We start from the raw sequence: 23,839 nt of genomic DNA, 5'->3' as shown, positions 1-23,839 counted from the left end.
AAACCCGTGACACATGAAAACTTTGTAAAAAATGGAATTTATTGACAACAACTAAAACTATAAATCTATAAACTTTACATTTGATTTCCACAATGTCACGTTTAACCGTTTTGGTATTAGACTCCTCTTTAAACCATTCAACTTTTTATGATTACTTTATTTTCTCGAAATGCCTTCCTCCCCCAGTTACTACAATAAGTTTCAATGGTTGCTTGCTTGACTTACTAATTAGCTTCCTATTGAGCTAAACGGCCCCTTTACCTCCGGGGAGAAGGGGGAGGGGGGAACTCGCATATGAAAGGGGCGGGGAAACTCGTCGTCTCGCTTTGGGGTGTAAATTTCGGATTCTTGATCTCGCTTAGGGTGTTCGGGGCAAAACGCCAATACGTTTACCCATATTGGTCTTGTTTAGGGCTGCGCACGAAGAAATATACAAATATAAATTCTATTCTTAAATTTTTGGTATCTTTTAGAGGGGTATCAAATGGTCTTTGCGAGCATTTGCGAGCATGCGAGCACAGCGTTTTTCTTTGCGAGCACGAGCATTGACAAAAATTAGCCTTGCGAGCAACGAGCACTTTTCAAAAACCTACCTTCACTAAAAACCGAGCATGGGAGCACTTGTAAAATTGTGCGAGCACGAGCAAACGAGAACCCACTAAAATTTTGCGAGCATTTGCGAGCATTGCGAGCACTGCGACATTTTGAGGGACCATTCATGAACCCTTTTTAGGGGTCAAGAAAGCCTTGAACCACACCCAGATTGGTCCCTTTTAGGGGTTCTTTTCAAATTTTCCGATGAGCATCTCTGTCCCTTCCATATAGGAGTCCCCCCCGGGCTTTAACTCAGCGATACATCAACAGCATATCGTTTTTTATCCAAATATATGCGTCGTAGAAACTTAAAATACCAGAAATGCTGCGTTTAGACAGGGCGCCAAACTTCCTTTTTAGCGCCCTCGTTTTAATAGATCAGCGTTTAATCCAGGACCATTCTAACTCATTCTGTACAAGCTGACTTTTTCTGAGTTTTTAGCGAAGCACCCAACTCAGTCTCATTACAGGAGAAAAGCCAGATACTGCTCACAAAAATATCAACTTATGATCCAGACTTAAAATATTGTCAAATTAAATTTACTTTATCCAAGCATAGAAACTAAAAATATATTTCTATCATGTCTACACAATTTTCTATTCACGTATTTACCACAACGGATATTTGTAAAAATCAACGTTTACGTTTTCTCTATTAATTAGTTATTTTTGACGATGTATAAGGTCTTGTAACATTCAACCGATTGGAATTTGAGTCAAACGGTTATGTTTGCCAGTGATACGGTACAGATTACATTGATTTGCCTGTTCCATAGGAAAAAGATAAGGTAAAGATAGTTGTCAAGATGGTTGTAAAAATAGTTGTCAAATATTTGTAACGGTCGTACCTTTGAAAATGTATACGAAATGTCAAGTTAGTAAAATGCGATTTTTCGTAATGTTTATTACCGCTGTTTGTTTCACATTTTTAATCAAGTTACGATGGCCTAAAACCAAGAGTCTTTAAGGTAGGCTGGTTTTAAAACTTACGATCTCGCAGGCCAAATCAAAGCGGAACGGATTCAATTATAATAACATAAATAGAATAACTTACAAAAACACATACTAACTATAAGGCAAAATTGAGCACAGCGAGGTAGCCTGGGTACCAATCATTATCAGTCGTTTTATCATTCTCGTCCCCATAGCCCTTTTGTTTCTCTTAGCCGGCTGGGCCTTGGCACGAGGAAACAAAGGACTCTGGGGACACAGGATTTCCAGTCCTAGATTCTAGGACTTCCGGTCTTTATGTATGCAGTCATGACGTTTCAAAAGAATGTATGAGAGAGTCGTTACGTTTTCGACTTCCGTTTAGGAATACTTTGTTTCAAACAGCCAATCAAAAAAATTCGAATTAATTCAAAAACCCTATGTCCCAGAGCCCTCCGTTTTCTCGTGCCAAGCCGGCTAAGAGAAACGAAAGGGCTATGGGGACGAGAATGTCGTTTTATTTCCGAGAGCGCGAGAGGTGCGCGAAAGCTCGCGCTCTGGTAAAGATAATAGGTTGTTACACAGACTATCAGCTGTCAACAGTGGTCAATACTATAAATTCCTCTGCTATTCGCTAGAACGGACCACACTTACAAATATACCTTTTTTCAAAATGGCGGAAAATACATTATCCTTTTGTCTACATATTGTCCCTCATGGCCTCGTTTTAAGCCAAAGATTCTTTCAAATTCTGCAGATGCGATCGTGGCAATGAGGGCCAATTATCATAAAGTCAGTTAAAATAATAATGTATTTTCCACCATTTTAGAATAAGCTGTATGATTACAAAGGAAACTGTTCTATTAAACAAGATTTCCGTTTACGTTATCCAAATTAAATTTGAAAACGCTTTATCACTGTTTGATATGTACCTAAAATTAATCCATCATAAAAATAGGGAAAAATCCCTAATTCACCGTGACAACAAACACAAAACTACTCATTTCCGCGTACGACGCCAAACGGCAGACGGCAAAAGTTTAATTTTTGCCGTTGGCGGGTATGTACTTCACTAACAGGATTAAACCTGTTGCTGGTATTCTTTCTACGATGACGGCCTCAGTTTCATTTCAGTAAATTTGAGAGAGAGAGAACTTCTAAAGCTGTTCCACGCCACCCCTTGCCAACCACGTTTGTTTCCCAGGTATTGTCCGTTTAGATTGGAGAAGGCGCAACTCTTGTACCACCAGGCGCCTGTCCTTTGTACAGCACAGTTGACACTGCCCCATATGTCATTATCTGTGTCTTTTGTAGTAAACGTCATATTATTATGATATGTTAACGAATCTCCCGCTGTACCTGAATATGAACCCACTTCAAGTCGATACTGCGCCTGCTCATCACCAATGTTGAACTTGCCATATTTGGCATACGCTTTACCTCCGCTCCAGTCCTCCAGCTCCACTCGTAGAGAGCTGGGTCTAGAGGCCGTCAGTCGGTGGATTTTGTCGTTTCCTAACCAGAACTCAGCAGTCAGCTGACCAAAGCCTGCTTTGTAGTCGTTCCATCCCCGATAGAAGTCTACCGAGCCATCCTGTCTTCGCTGAAACACCGTCCAACCTCCACCGTCAGTGCGCATGTCACAGTAGACAGTAAAGTGTCCTCTACCGTCTGGGTTGACAGAGTACAATCCACTTTGAGTGTGGCCTGATTTGAGGAGATCGGAACAATCTGAAAAAAAAAAAAAAAACGAGGCGCTTTCTTTAAATTTAAGTTTCAGTTTAACAAGGTGCTACTTGAACTGTTCAGTTATCTTGGCAGGTATATCATGATTGTATGGAAAAAAGGTTCACAACTTTTAGAATATGTGATAACTTAAAATCAGTATATTTCGAGCAATAAAAACAAAAACAATCCGTACAAACTGGGTGATTGTGTTTCTTTGCCTTTTACTTTACCATGTTGACTTTCTCACTGACCTACAGCATTAACCCCACAAAAACCAAGGAAGAAGTCTACCATACAAGGGGCACCATAGAAAACATTTGGCGAGTAAAAAGATTTTGCGATAAAAATAATCCTCATTAGCATAACCCTGAGTTTGAGCTGCCTTCCAATGGCAAAACGCGCGATCTGATTGGCTACACAGGTGCCTTCTATCGATCGTTAAACGGTTCTCGGAGCGCGCGCTCAGTTTTTCGCTGAATTTTTTCAACAAATCCTTCAAAAAAACCAACTCTAGCGATATCGTGTGCTCAATAGATCAGCCACTGGGTTATGCTAAAACAATTAGACGGCTCGCGCTCAGCTTCTACCGGCTTTTGATAGTTGACTCCGGGTTTCGCCGGTAGAACCTCAAGCTTGCGTCTAATTTTTAAGTAGACACCAATGAGAACTGTTGGATATTATGTCTACGGCGACCTTTTTAACAGATCTTATTTAATAGGGACAGTAATCAAGCACTCCTTTCCCATTGTGACTGACACCAGTTGAGTCACCGCAGCAACCCTTCCCTCTCGCAACAGTCCTTTCATCAAACATACATTGCAAATGAAATGTAAATTTAGCGTTTCCCATAAATCCAGACTGGTTAGAGCTTTACAAGGCGGACCTTTGGTAGCGGAGGACTTGAGTGACTTGGTTGCCACTTGGAATGAAAAGGATAGGGGAAGGTGGTGTTAAGGACTGGAATTTGGGACTGATTTCTTTTACTAACTAGCCGTCAAAGTGAAGGATTTGTGTCCGGAATATACCGATTAAACGTCCAGCGACTTGACCACTCCACCATACATTTTCCAAAATTGGGGAAATACAGTCAACTCTCGTTACAGTCAACTCTCGCCTTGCGGACACCCCGCTATTGCGGACACTCGGTATTACGGACAAAATCCAGATCCCCGGCAAAAGAGGTTTGACTGGAAATGACTCCCGCTATTGCGGACTCTCGCTATTACGGACACAAAACGACGCCCCGAGCGTGTCCGCTATAACGAGAGTGACTGTATAGCAGACACGCTCGGGGCGTCGTTTTGTGTCCGTAATAGCGAGAGTCCGTAATAGCGGGAGTCATTTCCAGTCAAACCTCTTTTGCCGGGGATCTGGATTTTGTCCGTAATACCGAGTCTCCGCAATAGCGGGGTGTCCGCAAGGCGAGAGTTGACTGTACTAATATCGCCTATACAGGTGAATAGTCTTTCTCTTTATGACAAGTTTATTCATTTCCTACATAACTTACCAGTACCACTTGGTAGGGCTTCAACAGAAGTTACTGTCTCGATATGAAACACTCCTGCACTTGTAGCCACACAGATATAGATCCCAGTATCCACTTTTCTAAAATTTTTAATGATAAGCGCTTCGTTTGTCCTGTGACTCCTCCCCACGGGCAGTGCTGCTCCTTGTCTTTTCCAGCTGATGACTGGTCGTGGATCACCGGTAGCGCTGCAGTTTAACGTCAAAGTGCCGCCAGGAGAAGCAAACACGTTTCCAGGTGGCTTAACGGTAAACGCAGGAAGTGAAATCACAACTAGTAGAGTTTTCCTTTCAACATTTCCTAAAAGGTTGACTGCTGAACAGAAGTATATGTCAGAGTCAACTTTACGGACATCAGAAATTTGTAAGACACTGTTGTTATACTGCGCCCTCCCCTGGGGTAACTGACCAGACGACTTCCTCCAGGTGACCACTGGCGCCGGGTATCCGGTCACGTGACAAGTTGGTAGGGTGACGTTACTTCCTTGAATGACGTGATAAGGTCCCGGATGAAGAGAAACGCGAGGATGAACTGCAACCAAGTAAATAACACTTAGTTCATGAAGTGATTTTTATTTAGGTATATAATAAGTAACAGGTTTTGCTTTTAGAGGAATCAAATGAGGCCGGTATTTTGTAAAATGGAAAATGGAGAAGTCTAAAATTAAAGAAAGCACTTCAAGGCACTGTAGTAGTATCCTAATGTCATTTTAAAAATGTAAAAGGAAACATACTTCTTGTTACGGTTGTTAAAATAAATCGTTTACAATAAGAACAAGATTTTAGTTAATCGACGTATAAAACCCTTATTCAGGATTAAAATGGAAGAAAAATTGAAGAACTGGTAAATAGTGTTTACTTCCAATCAACTTCCAAAGAAACAGGTTGCTTCCTAAAGAAAACGGGAAATTTTTTGTGCTACTCGAATGTGAATATTGGTAATCTCAAAATTTTAAACATGTTCGCTAAAACTGCACCCCTTAAAAAGTTTATTTCAGTAATTGCAATAACCAAAATTTTACCATTTACTGCTAATCGCACCACTTCCCGTGAATTCCCCAGGATGTTTGTTGCTGAACACTGAAACACACCCGAGTCATTTCCTGTCACCTTAGTCAACTGCAACTGTCCTCCTGAAACCGCTGATTGAGTGATTTCTGACTGATTGTCCAGTTTACTCCACACTACTGAAGGCTCAGGATTACCGCTGGCTGAACACTGAAACGAGGCTGATCCACCTTCGTTCACTGTCAACGTCACAGGAGAAACAACAACAGCAGGAGATGAAATCGATTCACCAGGTTCTCCTTTACTTCCCGGCATGCCTGCGGGCCCTATGTCTCCTTTCTCGCCTTTGGTACCAGTCTCTCCCTTTATCCCAGCATGTCCCATAATGCCTTGCTTGCCGCTCCTTCCTGGCGATCCCATAATGCCTTTATCTCCCTTGTTTTCAGTTCTTCCTTTCTGTCCCCTTCGTCCCCGGGTTCCTTTGTGTCCTCTTGGTCCAGGTGGACCGGGAGGGCCTGGGGGACCTGACGAGCATGTGACACCTTTTGAGTGACAGAGATGCAATCTAAGCTCTGATAAAAGTTTGTTGGTTTTGATCATCGTTTCCGCTGTGTCTTTAGATTCTGACTCGTTCTTGGTTGATTCAACATGACGGCTCTGTCTATGTTTATAGGGCTGAATTCCTACGAAGGAAATAAAAACGGATTAAAAACCACTTCTACTTACAAAGGCAGAAAAAGAAATATTATTCCTTTTACAGATTGATGTCTTTTAAATTTTTTTATTTGTTCTTAGAGTAATTTCTTTAGCTTTGAAGGTGAGGAAGAAAAAAATAATTTCTGGTGTGCGTTTATGTTCGTTTTGGCATCTTTGCAGGAATCTTTGCTCCAGGCAAGCATTTATTACTCTTTGACCCACAAGATGGCTAAGACGGAAATAATTGGCATTTTATTACCTGTAAAAATAGAAATAACAAAGCGGGCGAGTAACATCACGTCTCAGACAAGATGCAGACAAACAAACCGAAATTGCGGACGGTTTTCCTTAAACACTTTTTAAAACAGCACTGTTTCTAAAAACACTTTTATAAAACGAAAAAACTTCGCCTAGAACCCTTCTATTTCTCTCAGAACAAGCCTCGTGGGGGTATAATCATTTGCATTCTATTTTTAGACATCGCGCGCTTTGCTATTGGACTTTTGAGTTGAACATATCCTTTGTAAATTTTCTGATATAAAATCTGTTACATTATCATTTTATTAGTCAGAGTTGAAGTAAAATTAGATCGACTCACTATTTATGTTTGACGTTGTTTGCATTGGATTGAAGAAAACATGACCTGCTAACCCTAGCTTCCGTTTTCGTGGCGGCTTCATAACACAAAGAGAACAAACACGTTCATTCATTATTTTTCTTAATTCTTTGCTATTACTATGGTATTTTTATTGGAATAAGCTTTTTTTCTGATGATTGGATTGTTTTATTCTAACAATTTGTAAACTCTAGCTTGTAATGTAAGACAAACTTACCAGGAGCATTTTTGATTATGTCTGGATCGTTTGACGACGGCTTGGCCTCCGCAACGCTTTCAAGAGCGTTTATTCTTTTCTTGTGCTCGTGTAACTCAAGCTCAACTCTTAAAAAGCCGGCGCAGTAGAACACAATGGACAAAACAGAAATTATGGATGCAAATGAAGGCATAGTTTGCTTTTGAACAGCCATGATTATGGTGATGTTTCAGTAATCCGCAATTCTACAACGCAGAGGAATGAGTACTGCTTCAGCTTGTTACGTGATACAATGATCACGAGTTTGGGGAACTTGCCAATGCAAGACAAAGTTCAAGGTTTTTTTTATTTATTTATAGTTTGGACAAAGATAGGTCCGCTAGGCGTAAATGTATTGACTTGTTACCAGTTAGCAAACGACTTGATCGATATTATATAGCTGTAGTCAAAGTCAGTGCCCACATCATACAATACTATTTTATATTGATGAGTGCCTCGTGACACTGGTCGCCGTATATGCTGGTAAAACTGGCATTTGATGCTTTTTGGCAGTTGCAATGCTCGTTTTTTTGGCCAAAAAATGCTAGTCGCAAATATCAAGTAACCCTCTTCAACGTCACGTGACACTTAATTAAAGAAACCGTAATTTAAAGTCCTTCACCATGTGCGAATTTGAAATGGGACACAAACACGATTAATTAATTGTTAGGCCATTAGTTGTTCTGCCTCGAGATTATGATGGATTTATATTTGTCTTGCACCTGTGGGCCAGCGTATACATTAAAGCTTTGACCGCATATTTATCAAAATGGAAACATTGTAACTCCAGCTAAAGTTAAATAAATTAAAGGGGAGCTCCGCTTTTAGGCTTGCCTAAATCTATCCCAAAAACCCAAAAAAAAGCCTTTATTTGCGTTTTCCCCCACCTCCCCTCGCGCGCATTATTCCAAAAAAAGAGAGGATTTTCCAACCGAGAAAAAAAGAGACCGGGGATATCAAGATACCACTCGAAAGCGTTGCATAACTAGTAATATTATTTTTAATCAAGTTACGATGGCCTAACACAGTAAGCTGGTTTTAAACTTACGACCTCGCTCAAAGCGGAAGGAATTAAATTATAATAACATAAATGGAATAACTTACAACACATAGCAACACATACTAACTACCTTGAAGACTAACATGACCACAGCGGGGTAGCCTGGGTACCAATCACTATCAATCGTTGTTTTTTCGAGAGCGCGAGAGGTGCGTGAAGCTCGCGCTCTGGTAAAGATAAGAGGCTGGTACCCAGGCTATCAGCTGTAAGAAAAGTTGTCAACAGTGGTCAATACTATAAATTCCTCTGCTATTCGCTAGAACGGACAACACTTACAAATACACTTTTTTTTCCAAAGTGGCGGAAAATACACTATTCTTTTGTCTACATATTGTCCCTTATGGCCTCGTTTTAAGCCAAAGATTCTTTTAAATTCTGCCGGCAGATGCGATCGAGGAAATGAAGACCAATTATCATGAAGACAATTAAAAGAATAATGTATTTTCTGTCATTTTAGAATATAATTACAGAGCAAACTGTTCTCAAAAAATACAGAAATACAAGAAATCCGTTTACGTTATCCAAATTAATTAACTACTTAAAGGAACTGTGTCACGGCTGAGTTAAGTTTATTTTATTAAAGTTTGCAAAATACTCGCTTTGAAACTTAATGTTTGCAAAGAAATTACTTCTATGGATCTAAAAGACTAAACCATAGCTTCATTACAACCAAATGTGTCTCCTGGGCGATACAATGTAAAGTAGCTTAAAGTTACAAGCAAACAAGATTAACTTTGCAAACTGTTCCGTTTCAAACTTCTTCACATTTAGCCATCCGTACCTTCTTTTTTATTTGCTATGTTCTAAAAATGTTCGTTCACTGTTTTAAGCGGTTATTTTTATATTTCACTGAATTTGTAGGACATTTCCAATGCCTAAATTTGGCTAAAATCCGTGACACAGTCCCTTCAATCATTGTTTGTAATGGTGATGATGAGCAAAGCTTAGTGTCATGTTGGTATTTACGTCACTAACAGAATTAAACCTGTTACTGGTATTCTTTTCTACGATGACGGCCTCAGTTTCATTTCAGTAAATTTGAGGGACAGGTTATTTCTGAAGTTGTCCCACCTTGCTCCTCGGTTATCATATTTGTTTCCCAGGTATTGTCCGTTTAGATTGGAGACGTGGCAACTCCTGTACCACCAGGCGCCTGTATATTCTACAGCACAGTTTCTGCTATCTATGTTATTATCTCTGTCTTTTGAACTAAACGCCATGTTGTTATGATATGCTAACGAATCTCCCGCTGTACCTGAATATGAACCCACTTCAAGTCGATACTGCGCCTGCTCATCACCAATATTGAACATGCCATATTTGGCGTACGCTTTACCTCCGCTCCAGTCCTCCAGCTCCACTCGTAGGGAGCTCGGTCTAGAGGCCGTCAGTCGGTGGATCTTGTTGTTTCCTAACCAGAACTCAGCAGTCAGCTGACCAAAGCCTGCTTTGTAGTCGTTCCATCCCCGATAGAAGTCTACCGAGCCATCCTGTCTTCGCTGAAACACTGTCCAGCCTCCACCGTCAGTGCGCATGTCACAGTAGACAGTAAAGTGTCCTCTACCGTCTGGATTGACAGAGTACAATCCACTTTGAGTGTGGCCTGATTTGAGGAGATCTAAACAATCTGAAAAAATGCGAAGCGCTTGCTTTAAATTTAATTTTCAGCTTAACAAGGTGCTACTTGAATTGTTAAGTCATCTTGGCAGGTATATAACTGTATGGAAAAAAAGGTTCACAACTTTTAGAACATTTGATCACTTAAAATCAGTATATTTCTAGCAAAAAAAGAACCCGTACAAAATGGGTGACTGTGTTTCTTTTCCTTTTACTTTACAATGTTGACTTTCTCTCTGATCTACAGCATTAACCCCGAAAAAACCAAGGAAGAAGTCTACCATACAAGAAGCACCGTAGAAGACATTAGGCGAGTAAAAAGATTATGCGATAAAATAATCCGCAGTAGACACCAATGAGAACTGATGGTTATTACGTGTACGGCGACTTAAATTTCTTAACAGATCTTATTTGTGTTTTTTCAAAACACTCGGTTGCTAATTATTAGGGACAGTAATCAAGCAGTCCTTTCTCATTGTGACTGACACCAGTTGACAACAGCAACCCTCCCGTTCTCTCATCAAACGTACATTGCAAATGAAATGTAAATTTAGCGTTTCCCTTCCCATAAATCCAGACTGGTTAGAGTTTTACAAGGCGAACCTTTGGTAGCGGAGGACTTGGAGGCATTAGTTGCCACTTGGCATGAGTAGGATAGGTGAGGGGGGAGCTAAGGACTTGAATTTGGGGTTGATTCCTTTTATTAACCAGCGGTCAAAGTGAAGGATTTGAGTCCGGAATATTTACCAATTAACCGTCCAAGGACTTGACCACTCCACCATACATTTTCCAAAATTGGCGAAATACTCACTAGTTTACAACTATTCACCGAAGTGGAGGTAAATGGTTGAATATTCCGAGTTTGAGTAGCCAATCAGCGCGCGCCAAAAGCGCTATCCACTGTTTTAGCGTTCACTAATATCGCCTATACTTTACAATTAGACTACGAGCCCGAGTTTTCTATGAGCAAATAGTCATCGAGATGCAGCCGAGTTGACTATCGCTCATAGAAAACGAGGGCCAGTAGTCTAATCGTTTTAGTAGAACCTCTAAAGGAGTGCAGTCCAAAACGTACAATATTGTGCACTTTGAGGACTAAAATCAAGAAAATTTACCCATAGGCGTACGGGCAATTCTTTGCCAGGGGGGCGGTGAGACATTTGCGCAAAAAAATTCTCGCAAGTTGCCCAAATTTTGTGTTTTGGTCCTATTAATAAAAGCTCTGTTTTCTCCCTATTCAGCTTAAGCATGTTTGCAAGCACCCATACATCAAGGTCATTTAAACAGGTTTCGATTGCTTCAACTGAGGTCGCATGATCTCGAAGCTTGAAAGAACAGTATAATAATTGTATATTTCTTTCTTAATTTTCCAACGATAGGCTCTCTTGTCCTTTTTACGACTGAATTTTCAATGAAGGAGTATAGTGGGTAGCCCGACTTCACTCACATGGTTGGTCGGTTGGTTGGTTGGTTGGTCCATCAGCTGTAAACATTTTGATAAGAGAAGTAAGAGTGTATAGCAAGGCGGCCGTAATAAGGCTATTTTTTAAGGTTTAACAATTAAGACAAAAGCAAAGAAACAAAATGCGGCTGAAAATTATGTGCGGAAGGTACTTGACCGCCGAAAAAGTGGACATTAAGAGCCGCAAAAGCGATGCAACATGCGATATTTGCATGCGTTACAGCTGCTTGTAACGCATGCATGAAACTGACACTCGCGCATTCATACTATACATAGAAGATTCCTCGCATAACATAACTTCCTATTGCAAAGATAACGCCGGAATTTTCAAATACGATAAACAAGTTTATCTTCCACATTAAGAGCCGCAAAAGTGATGCACCGATCGATCTCTTTCGTAAACTTACCTGAATCAGTCTATATGTTCTGATATATTTATTTACAGCGTTATTACTTTACGGCTTACATGTAAATGCTTTTATTCTCCAATGTATACAGGAGCGATAGAATAAACAAACCATTTTAGTGCTGCGGGGTAAAAACATAAAAAAAAGGAAAAAGTAACAGACACTTCTGGGTTTTGATCTCACGACCTCTCACACTCCATCCTAAAACCTACACGACTGAGCTAATCCGACAATCACAGTCACGTAAAATGAAAAGATCTTATATCAATGTAATAGACATTGTGGGGTCAACCGCCGATTGTCTGCAATTGTCACGCATGTTTGCTCATTTTTTGCTTTTTAATTGCATCAAAGAAATGTTTGAACATCTGCCGCTCATATATATTCAAGATATGAAAACCAAACGTAAAACTTGGTGAAAAAAATTCAGTCGTGGCTCGAAGAGGCTTTGATTGAATAGCTAGCCGTGAATTTTGAAGTAACCAAAAAAAAATAAGATTAAAATTACAAACATAGTGTATTATTCCGCCTTGGTTATTGTCATTAATGAGATATGGAAGCACAACTCCTCCCTTCACCGCACCGCTCCAACAAGAAGACAGACCACTGTCACATCAATACTATATTTATTCCTTATTACCTCTCCAAACCTTATCCAAAATATCTCTAAACATATATAACACTCTAAACTAACTTGAAAGTGTTAAAGGCATTGCACTTTGAACTGACAATTTATTCCGGAAACGCAGTGACAAAACCTGTCAATTCATTGGTTACCTTATAGTGTTTACCCGTGTCCTTATCTAAATCCGCTAACTTTGCCGCTGGACCTGCTGGATTCAGAACCTGTTTCAACTTAATATAATGAAGGGCCGTCTTGCTAGACTTCCAGCCTACATGATCCATTATATCATTAAGAGAGACATCTGCAAGTGCCAGTGAAATAGCGGCACCGCTTCTAAAACCATGTAGAGTGAAACGCGTGCTCGAAAGACTCCCCTGCAACTGTTTCACATAAGTGTCCAACCTAGCCTGAGCCGCAGAAGGGTCTAACGCGCAAGACGTTACCGTACCTTTTTTAGACACGGAGCGAAATAAATAACCTGAAGACAGCCGAATGTTTAACAGTCTACAAATCTTGAAATATAACTCAATACCCCAGACTGGGCAAACGATCTTATTTGAACCCCTCTTGAATGCAAAAACGTTGGCGTCTCCGGACCGTAACGTTTTTGTCCATACATGATTAAACAAAAATCCAGAATTATCTGGAAAGCGCAAAATTGTCGGAGTAGAAATACCTAACAGGTCGGCTGCCCGATCCGCCGAGAAAAACAGGGCCTTAAAGAAAGCTTGATCTCTGGCTAACACAAAAACCTGAATAGGATCTAAAGTAGGATCTCTTAATTTTGACTGAATATGCCGTGAAAGGATCTCAACATCTGAAAGCAGAACCGGATCTGCTTGGCGCGGGGTAATTCGTGCCCTCAACTGCTCCTCACGAACATTAGCCAAGTAATCCTTCACTGACCTAGAGGAAGCAGGGTTACCTACACCTAATACAGAGTGCCATTCTGCTCCCCTACCGAGCTGGATAAAAATTGCTCTAAGTTTTCCTATTAAGGAGTCTACCGTACCAAACGCAAGCCGTTTGGGACAAGCACATTGACTTCGCTTACGCTGTAAAACAAACTCACAATTTGGCTTATGAACCAAAGTTCTTCCATCCTGATCCTTCCACACTAGAAACGCCACGACATCACACGGTAAAGCTGAACTTAAAGTTTTCCGACACGATAAAGATAACACGAACCGAGAAAACTCTATCTCCAAGGCTGTCTTCTGCTTCGCATATCGAGTAGTGTTACGTGTTTGTATCAACTCTTTAACTCGCGCTGCAATCTGTTCTTCATCCACCTTATGTTTAAGTTTCAAAGCATCATCCTTGTCCAATACAACTGTCTTCCTGTTGTAACCACAACTCTGGCAAAAACGAAACCCTTCATCATTTGGGTACTGGCAACGAGGGCAAGCTACCGATGGCTGGAACAACTTGGGAATTCTTGGTAGAGACTGAAGTCAAAAAGAAAACGAACAATGTTCAAGACTATATGGACAACTTCGTTGATTTGAACCATACTTTAGTTGGTTAGAATTTCGAAACTCTGAAAGCCCAAAGCTTGAAAGGACAAACCCGTGGCTCGTACCCGGACCTGGACGGGTATCTAAGGACATCCCAATCACCCTCTGAACCTAGACAAATTGCTTTCCGAGAAAGACCTGTCAAAATTGGCCACCAGAATGGTCGTGGGTAAAGTTCAGGAACCACAATTGTGAATGGAATTCGAAATTGAGTAAGGAACCTTAGCACGGCAGGAACCAACCCAAATGGAGGGAAAATGTACGGGTTGGCCATAGCAGGTCCGATAAGATTAACGTCCTGAGCGAAGAAGTTCACATCATTAGACTGAGGGCTAGGACACGGGGTGAAATGCGGCAAAGGGGTTCCTCCTTTGGAGAACTGTGCGTTAGAATCCAACGCCATCAAATCGAATGTATGACCACAGAGACCACCAAAAGTCTGTTCAATTAACTCCCACACTCTTGGAGAAAGTGTTGAATCCAACGCAGAAAGGCATCTCGACGGGCCATCGGCCTCATTTCGATCTGACGCGATATGAGACAGTTCTAACTGCAGATTTCGGTTAACAACAGTAAAATAGAGTTCCTTTGTGGCTGCCGTCAGTTGAGGAGAGTTTTTACTTCCTTGGCCATTATACGTGTCAATCGCTACTTGACTGTCAACCTGTACATCTACCCGACAGTCCCGCACATGCTCCGGAGTGGCTTTTATTGCGTTTGAGATAGCAAGCATTTCCTTGGTAGAGATGTTTAATCCAATCTGCTGTGGATTCCAATAATCCCTAAAGGATTGATCACCTGACGTTGAATGCATGACGCATCCCCAACCGTATCCCGAAGCATCCGTGGATAACGATAAACGAACATGCCTCTCTTCACGCCAAGGAACGTGGCCTTTCCAGGAGTCGAGAAAACGCCAATGGCAAATTTCTTCCCGAAGAGAATCAGTCATCTTAACTTGTCCATTTCCAGGAGATGAAGCAATAGCTGAACTTATATTTCTTATAAACAACTTAGCCCCAGGCACTGCCAAGGAAAATGAAATACATTTCCCCTGGAATCGTTGAAGAGTGCGGACATTCACCGTTTTTTTGCAAGCCAGAATTTCTCCTCTTAAGGTAGCGAACGCAACGACTTTTCTCCCGGGAAGTTCGAAAGCTTGCTTTGAAGAGTCCACCACATGACCGAGATACTCTATACGCTTAGCCGGATACAAAACGGACTTCTGAATGCCAATTGTGTACCCTAATTGAATTAACAATGATGCAACAATGAATATGGCTACTTTCGCTGCCTCCAGCCTAAACTTTTCCGTGCGAGCTGAAGGAGATAAAGACCAAGGGCCAGTTGGAGCAAAGACCTCACCGTTAAGTCGATCATCAATGTACAAGGAACACGGAACTCCACATGACCTTAAATAGCTGGATGCAGCCAATCCGATAGTATGGTAAATATATGGAGACTCTTTCCATCCAAATGGCAAAGTTGTGGAGACAAACCACCATCCACCCCATTCAAAACCGAACAACTCCTGTGAGGACTCCTGCAGGTGGACGTGATCGTATCCTGACTTATCATCACATTTCGTAAAATACGAATCTTTGTAGATATAGCGCTTCACATCCACTAATTTATCAAGTGAAAAAGGACAATCCTTCATCCACAGATTGAGGAACCTGGCGTCCAAACATAATCTCGGCTTGGATGGCTCTACCGTGAGCGGAAGAACTAGGTACGGTGGTTCGTCCAGATCAACTTTTCCCCAAACCCTAACGGAACCCATCGCCACACGTTTGAGAATCGCATCCGAAATGAAGGTAGAAAACTTCTTACACGATGCATGATTCCGGAAATATTTAGGCGGAGGAAAGTCAGAGTCGTATGGTTCACCCTTAAAAGTACCCGAATAGTGATTCACAAAATCATGCACGTCTACTTTGCTCGAGATCCAATTAAGTATTTGGTCACCCTTCGGATGGTTAATCAAAATCTTCTGCCAGGCGGACGGGTCTTTGTGAACGCCGCCAGCCACAAAATGATCGGGGTCACGAAATCGCAACAGAGATAAATCAGGCACCTCTTCGGAAACTAGAACGTCCTTTATAGTGGGAATCTCTGTAACTCCCTCCTGAACGAGGACCCCATCTATAGTAGTCGAAAAAAAGTTCTCATTGGGAGGCTGACAACAGGATAATTTATGATCAAATTCCTCATCTATCTTTTCCCAAGCAGGAATTTCAAAGCCCTCGCAGGTCCTTCTCCGCTTCACCTGGCGGAACTGCGAAATAATTGGGAAAAATACTTATGGGAAACTGAAAACCCAAACGAAATTATCCCTCCCAAGAAAATCTAACCACTAAAGATGAGGTCCCCGATCAGGAGAGAGTAACTTCCCACGCCCCGAAAGGAACGTCCACAGACTGCCCAGCAATAAGGCTAGCCCATGGGAGTTACTCACCCTCATCGAAGATAAAACTAAAATTTTGTTGTGGAACCCATATGCCATGAAATAAAAGACTAAGAAATGCCCTAAAAATACCGAAAGAAAACAGTAACAAAGGAAATCAACTTTGTACACACGAATCAATCTTATACTGTTTGTAATTCATTTATTCTTATTCTTATTACACGCAAATGGTTCAACTGAACTCAAAACCACAGATTTAATCCGTCCGATCACACTGGCGACCCCCTGAACCATCTCCCTCTCTTTGCTGGTGGTGGCTTTCCATCATCTCTCCAGCGCATTTGACAATTTCTCTGGTAATGACCATAACCCTTACAATAGAAGCACTGAACACCGCCTAGAGATCTACCACGATCACGACCTCGGAACGTGGGAGCCGAAAAGGATGGGACCCTCAGGGCTTTGTCGACCTTTGTCATAACATCAAGCACCTTCTCTTGGTCTTTGTCACCAAGAAGAGCCAAGACATATCTTTTAAATTGCTCATCTGAACCACCCATCTTCTCACGTAAAGCTTGGAACACTGTAGAGTAGTAACTGGCTTTAGGGTGTTTGGTTTCCAAAGCCACAACCTTCAGGTTTAAAATCTGCTCGAACACCTGGTCCTTATTAAATGGTGCAGCCTTTGACTTCACCAACTGCATAATCTTTTCGATGATACCATCAACAGTCGCTTGCTGCGATTGTTCTAGCTTCTGAATTCTCCTCGCGAAATCGTCCATATTGGGGATCTAAAGCCAACACAGAAAGTTAGCTTATAACTGACTCAATAAACCCATAATATATTGATTCACTTTCTCAAGCAGCCTCGATCGGGCCTACGTTATCATTCTCTCATGCTGCCTCGATCACGGGCCCATTATATGATTTTCTCAAGCAGCCACGATCACGGGCCTGCGTTATCATTTTTTCAAACTGCCACGATCACGGGCCAGTTTTATCATTTTCTCAAGCAGCCACGAACACGGGCCTGCGTTATCATATTTTTTTTTTTTTTTTTTTTTTTATACTGCCACGATCACGGGCCAGTTCCCATTTTTCACGCTGCCTCGATCACGGGCCAGCGTATCATTTTCAAGCAGCCACGATCACGGGCCTGCGTTACAATGAGATGTATATATACTGCCTCGATCACGGCAAGTTTCGTAACAGACAATAACAATTCAGTGCTTTACAGACGCGACTACAGCAAATAATAAACCCGATGTTCTATCCAGCGAAACCAAACGGTATGAACTACCCGTTAACGTTGTAACATAAACACAGTAATAAAAAATTTAGAAACCAGCAAAGCAAAACAAAATGAAGCGATACGACCTGATAGAAAGACCAACGAGGCAATAATATAAAACAAACTTGGGAACCCGTAACTAGAATAAAATTCACCGCAAAACCAAGGAACGCAAAACAAGGGAAAACGACATTACTACAGAAAGCCCGACCACGCGACCAAACCCCTAGTATAAGCTTCGCGAACTTGCGACAAAAGTTTAAAGTAAACAAGAAATAAATACCTCAGCGACTTGTCCATCTGCCGCTGGAGCGTTCGGTGCCGGTGCATTCGGTGCCGGTGGATTCGGTGCCGGTGGATTTGGTGCTAGTTCATCGTCTACATCTTGTAGCACTGCAAGAACCGCTGCAGGAGCTGCAATAGGAGCTTGTTCTTCCATAAATCTACAGTTCGAGCCGGGGTTGATGGAAACAAGACGGCGCCAACTAAAGTTCCCTCTGTCGGTTTGAATTAACTAACCACGAGTTATGAGCGTCCTTTTCCCTTTATATTACCCAGCGACCAATGAGCAGCAAGTCCTATTGCAACACATTGCTCTGCACGTGCTGAAGGTGATTAATGACCTAATCTCGGCGGAATATACATATTTACATGACTGTGCATAGCACGTTAATACAAAATTAGAAAAATTTACTCAGGATATTAAAACTGAAAATGAGGAAGCTGTAATCAGCGATCAGCCCTTCCTTTCTCTTGTGTAAACAGACTGATCACCGGCTTCAGACGTGTGAAAGAAGATGCTGATCACAAGTTAGGGCTGGATATAATTTTCTTACTCGTTCCTATATTGGCATGCGAATTCTGAAATTATCAATCTACTTCAATGAGAAAAATCGGAAAACTGTTAGGTAAAGTGAAAGATATATAAAAAGTACAATCACGCCTTTCTTGTCATTTAGTGTCAAAATACTAGCACTCAGTGGTGCTAGTAAAGAACGTTGTAACAAGCAACCTCCTTTTCTCGATCTTGTGTAAACATACTGATTACCGGCAACAGGCTCTCCCTTTCCTTTTTTCTCCCCCTCGCTTTCTCTTCTCTCGATGTGGAAAAAAAGAAGCCTCCCCACAGATTACGGCCGAATCTGATCAATTAAAAACGTAAACTTGCAAGGAATCCTAACTAATGGGAGACTGACCATTTGGCTATTAACATGAGTTTAGCAAGAGAGCTGTACTGCAGACTGCTGCACTGTTTCAGTTACATCCGGTGGTTAGATTGGAGGATTTGAATAACAGACGTCCGGTTTCAAGTCCATCGCCCTCACCCTTGCCCGGGCTACGCTGCTTCCAAAACAACACATACATTTTTTTATTTAATCTTAAAACGACTGGGCAGTGCTGATTAGTAAAGCTAGTGCATGGTGATAAAAAATGTTGGACCCAGGATATGAGTGTAATCTAACTCTCTAAGAATCACTTTATTTCAGACAGAATTGGACGACACAAAGTCCTATTGCCAATTAATCATAAATATAGCAAAATTTGAGGAAAAATTTAGGTAAACGAATCCTGTTGAGGACTTATCCGTACTATGACAAAAAAGAGCGGTTTTTAAAACTGAAGATTTTAGGAGTAACAGGAAGAAATCAGTCACAATAAGGAACCATCCCGGGGGGGGCCACTTCCTATAAATGGGCTAATGGGGATGTGCCGCTGGATGGGGACGTATTTTCACGACAAGACTGACTATAATAGGGAGCCTTTTCAAACAATTTTTATAGGGTGACTAAAATGAGGTCACACTTTTTTTAAAACGGTACTGCTGGTATGTTTATTACGAATAGGAATTTTCTGATCTGAAAGTTTTATAAATTGCTTTTATCCACATCAAAAATGCTATTATAATGTCAGTGCTAGCGTAGTAGTAAAGTAAAGTGTTCTTCATTCAGTTTATAAAATGTGTCAATTCATTTTAGAATAACTTAGTTAAAAGGATTTATACGGTAGACGCAAAAACAGAAAGTGACTAAGTTGGGGTCATGAAAATTACATTTACCCAAAATTGACTATAAAGATGGGGTCTATAATTGGCCATAGAATATGTTGAGGCCAGCGGCACATACCCAAAAAGGTTGACCCAAGTACCACCCCCACCCCTTCCCCCGCAGGAGGAACCATATAAAGAACGCGCGGATGCGCAGCACGCGGACCTTGTTATTGGACACTTAAGCTGCGTGCAGTCCAATTTTTATGTTTTTTATTTATTAGGGGAAGCCTCTAGCCATGGCACTAGGCATTTCTCGATTATGCTAGCATTTTTTTCGGCATTTTTTGGGAAAACGAGCACTTTTTTTCGCTTTTTCTAGAAAAAGAATTTCTAGCATTTTCTGTCATTTTTCATGACTGTGATCCAGATTTCAGCACTCAGAACTCAGAAGGATAAATAATCCTAAAGTTTTACAGTTTTGATTACTTAATTTGATTGTTTTCTGTCTGTTTCGACTGTTTGTGCTTTGTGTTACTTGTGTTGTGTTACTTACGTGTGTGTGTTTTTTTTTTTCATTTTTTTTTTAATTTTAATATATTTTTTTATTTCTTATTTATATAAACAAACAATTAGTATCACCTGTTATTGATATGAGCATATAATGTAAGAGTTCGTACGTTTTGTTTGAAATAAAACAAAGCATTCTTTGGAATTCAAGTGGCATTTTTTAAAGAAATCAGGCATTATTTTAGCATTTTTTTGGCTTTATGCGAGAATTTCTAGTAGCATTAAATGCCAGTTTTACTAGCATAATCGAGAAAGGCCTACATGGCACCCATACTGCCGGAGCTTATCCTGTTTTCCGTAGCATTAAGCGGCTAGGAATATTTCTACTCCCCCCTGAATGGGAAGCTAGTCCATCGCATATTATTTGCTTTCTATTATAATTATGATTAATAATTTAACTGTACCTCTTCCAAAAGCTAATATCGACGATTCACCAGGCTCTCCTTTCGTTCCCGGCATGCCTGCGGCTCCTTTTTGTCCTTTCGATCCCGGCATGCCTGCGGCTCCTTTGACTCCTTTCAATCCCGGCATGCCTGCGGCTCCTTTTTGTCCTTTCGATCCCGGCATGCCTGCAGCTCCATTGCCTCCTTTCGATCCCGGCATGCCTGCGGCTCCTTTGACTCCTTTCAATCCCGGCATGCCTGCGGCTCCTTTTTGTCCTTTCGATCCCGGCATGCCTGCAGCTCCATTGCCTCCTTTCGATCCCGGCATGCCTGCGGCTCCTTTTTGTCCTTTCGATCCCGGAATGCCTGCAGCTCCATTGCCTCCTTTCGATCCCGGCATGCCTGCGAGTCCTGTGTCTCCTTTCGTTCCCGGCATGCCCGTGGATCCTTTGTCTCCTTTAGTTCCTGCCATGCCTCCCGGTCCTTGCTTGCCATTTTTTCCTGGCGATCCCATAATGCCTTTATCTCCCTTGTTTCCAGTTCTTCCTTGCTGTCCCCTTCGTTCCCGGACTCCTCTATTTCCTCTCGATCCTGGCGGACCAGGAGGGCCTGGGGGACCTGATGAACACGTGACATCCTTTGACTGACAGAGATGCAATCTCCCGTCTGTTAAAATATGTTTGATTATGATCGTCGTTTCCGCTGTGCTTTTAGATTCTGACTCGTTCTTGGTTGACTCGACATGACGACTGTGTCTATGTTTATGGGTTTGAAATTCTACGAAGAAAAAGAAAAATTCTAATTACAAATGCACAAGTTATTTCTTTTACACATTGGTGTCTTTTAAATCAAACAAGTTTTTTTAAATTTAAAAATCTCTGGTGTGCGCTTATGCTCGTTCTAGCATCTTTGCAGGAATCCTTGCTCCAGGCAATTCACAAGATGGCTTTAATTCACAAGATGGCTAAGACGGAAATAATTGACATTTTGTTATCTAAAATCTCTCACATTACAGACTTAAAATAGCAATTAGACGTCTCACTTGGCAATATATGATATATCCTTTGCAAGTTTTCTGATGTAAAAAGTGTCACAACCGATTGTTTGTTTGATTAAACTGAACAAAAGAACGATCTTATATATTTCATATCATTATGTTAGTCATAGCTGAAGGAAAATTCTGTCGAATCACTATTTACGTTTGAAATTGTCTGCATTGGATTGAAGAAAACTTGACCCGCCAACCTTCGGTTTTCTTTGAGGCTCCATAAAAAAAACGAAACAAGCGAAAACATGTTGATTTGCTATTTGTTTCAACTCGTAGCTTTTTCCACGGTATTTTCCTTTTCGGTGTTTTCGCTTCGACCAAGCTTTTTTTTCCTGCTGATTGTATTGTATTATTGTAACAATTTGTAAACTCTAGCTTGTAATGTAAGACAAACTTACCAGGAGCATTCTTGATTATGTCAGGATCGTTTGACGGCGGCTTGGCCTCTGCAACGCTTTCAAGAGCGTTTATTCTTTTCTTGTGCTCGTGTAACTCAAGCTCAACTCTTAAAAAGCCGGCGCAGTAGAACACAATGGACAAAACAGAAATTATGGAGGCAAAAGAAGGCATAGTTTGCTTTTGAACAACCATGATTATGGCGATGTTTCAGTAATTCGCAAGTCTACAGCGCAGAGGAATGAATACTTCTTCAGCTTGTTACGTGATACACGAGTTTGGGTAACTTGCCAAATTGTCTGCTATTCATGTCATGCAAGACAAAGTTCAACTTTTTTTTCATTTCTTCACAATTTGGATAAAGATAGGTCCGCTAGGCGTACATATATCTAGTTACCAGTCCGCAAATGACTTGATCGAGCACGTGCTACTCTTCAGAGCGGCAACGCCCTAAACACCCATCGCTTTCCTTCTCGGGTAGTCTAAGTGGCGGGGAACAGGGGATGTTATTTTGATTCCCACCTCCTCTAGAAAGTAAACTGCAAAACAGTCGTTTTCCTTTTTTTGCAAACGCGCGAGGTCTTCGACCAAAATAGCAAGTGTCTAAATGGATAGCGAGACTGGGGCGAAGCAAAATTAAAGAAAAACTACTATTTTGCAGTCCAACCTCTACCATAACAACGATTGTCTTTTTCTTTTGTTTTCAAACAAGCTTGATTTTAAAGTATAGTGGATTGACTACCTGTTGACAAAATTTTAGAAAAATCTGTAAGAGCGTTTTAGAGTAAACCAGGAATGAAGATTTTTGTAACTTCTTGTAATTTCTTATAATCGGCAGTCGATATATTTTAACAAATTAGAGCAAACACTCTCTCGCTTTTAATTAAGGGTTTTTGATGGTTTAAGTATTTATATATTTTATTTTGAATAATTGTTCTCATTTAAAAGTGCCCATTTCACATTAAGACGAGATTTTTCTGTAAACTTCTTTCTTGATTTACTTGAAAACGCTCTTACAGATTTTTCTAAAATTTCGTCCACGGTTAGTCAATGTACTTAACTTTAACATATCAAAGAATTAATACCAAGAGTCAATCTAGATTTCGAGAAAATCAGGCCTTGTTTGAAGACAAAAGAAAAAGACAATCGTTGCTATGGTAACCTTTGGGACTAAGGTGACCAGAAAAAAATTAAACTTTGGTCATATTTGATCATTGTGGTGTATTTTTGGCAAAAATCAAAATCTGGCTTCGTTGATAATTTTATCAATTTTCATTTTCAAAACAACCACCCTAGAGCTAAGGAAACTATATTGAGTCTCCTTACGATCGTTGCCCCACCGGTGACCCCCAAGGGTTACCCCAGCGGTAATATCAAGTCTCAGCTATACTTGCATGGCTCCCCACGACATCACATCACATAGACGCCCTTTCGGATGGTCAAGCAATCCTGCCAACCCAGTGCGTAGAAGCCACTAACTTGTTTAAAAGTGTTAAAAAGTTAAGGAGCAGACAAATCGAAACCTTCCAATTATGTAAATAGAAATTTATTTTCTATTCGTTAATATTTAATACATCAAAGTGTTTGAGTAGTAACCTTAAAATTATTCTAAACAGAACCGACTCGGTAAAGCCAGAATGAAGTTTAAACGGATCAGAAAATCTTCTTCCTACAAATGAAAAACTTCTGTTCATTATGGACATTAAGGAGGCTCGATGTAGTTTTTTTAGCCGAAGGGTGG

The 23,839-nt window shown here is 40.9% G+C and overlaps 2 protein-coding genes across 5 annotated transcripts; both read right to left on the bottom strand.

Moving 5' to 3' along the window:
* Positions 1 to 2,434: 2,434 nt before the first annotated feature.
* On the bottom strand, positions 2,435 to 22,422 carry LOC144660452 (uncharacterized). 3 transcript variants are annotated; one of them, XM_078521072.1, is made up of 5 exons: positions 22,364 to 22,422; positions 7,314 to 7,568; positions 5,799 to 6,467; positions 4,760 to 5,308; positions 2,435 to 3,255 (listed from the first exon to the last, which is right to left on the bottom strand). In XM_078521072.1, the coding sequence occupies exons 2-5, from the start codon at positions 7,504 to 7,506 to the stop codon at positions 2,630 to 2,632; spliced, it is 2,037 nt and encodes a 678-aa protein (XP_078377198.1). In that variant the 5' UTR covers positions 7,507 to 7,568; positions 22,364 to 22,422; the 3' UTR covers positions 2,435 to 2,629. The 3 variants fall into 3 exon arrangements, with proteins under 3 accessions (XP_078377198.1, XP_078377199.1, XP_078377200.1); XM_078521073.1 differs by lacking the exons at positions 7,314 to 7,568; positions 22,364 to 22,422 and adding an exon at positions 22,101 to 22,321 and having other exon boundaries at positions 4,766 to 5,308; XM_078521074.1 differs by lacking the exon at positions 22,364 to 22,422 and having other exon boundaries at positions 4,766 to 5,308; positions 7,314 to 7,537.
* On the bottom strand, positions 12,408 to 18,185 carry LOC144660520 (uncharacterized). Of its 2 annotated transcripts, XR_013572099.1 has the most exons (3): positions 18,001 to 18,185; positions 16,069 to 17,217; positions 12,408 to 12,561 (listed from the first exon to the last, which is right to left on the bottom strand). XR_013572099.1 is itself a non-coding variant. In XM_078521179.1 (2 exons), the coding sequence occupies exons 1-2, from the start codon at positions 18,154 to 18,156 to the stop codon at positions 16,696 to 16,698; spliced, it is 678 nt and encodes a 225-aa protein (XP_078377305.1). In that variant the 5' UTR covers positions 18,157 to 18,185; the 3' UTR covers positions 16,016 to 16,695. The 2 variants fall into 2 exon arrangements, 1 of the variants encoding a protein (XP_078377305.1); XM_078521179.1 differs by lacking the exon at positions 12,408 to 12,561 and having other exon boundaries at positions 16,016 to 17,217.
* Positions 22,423 to 23,839: the final 1,417 nt, after the last annotated feature.

This window comes from Oculina patagonica, chromosome 7, assembly GCF_052425735.1.
Source record: "Oculina patagonica isolate OP01 chromosome 7, crgOcupat, whole genome shotgun sequence".
In the NCBI taxonomy this organism is placed as follows: Eukaryota; Metazoa; Cnidaria; class Anthozoa; order Scleractinia; family Oculinidae; genus Oculina; species Oculina patagonica.
The sequence above is the reverse complement of the archived record's forward strand: the minus strand, read 5'-3'. Positions and strand labels throughout refer to the sequence as shown.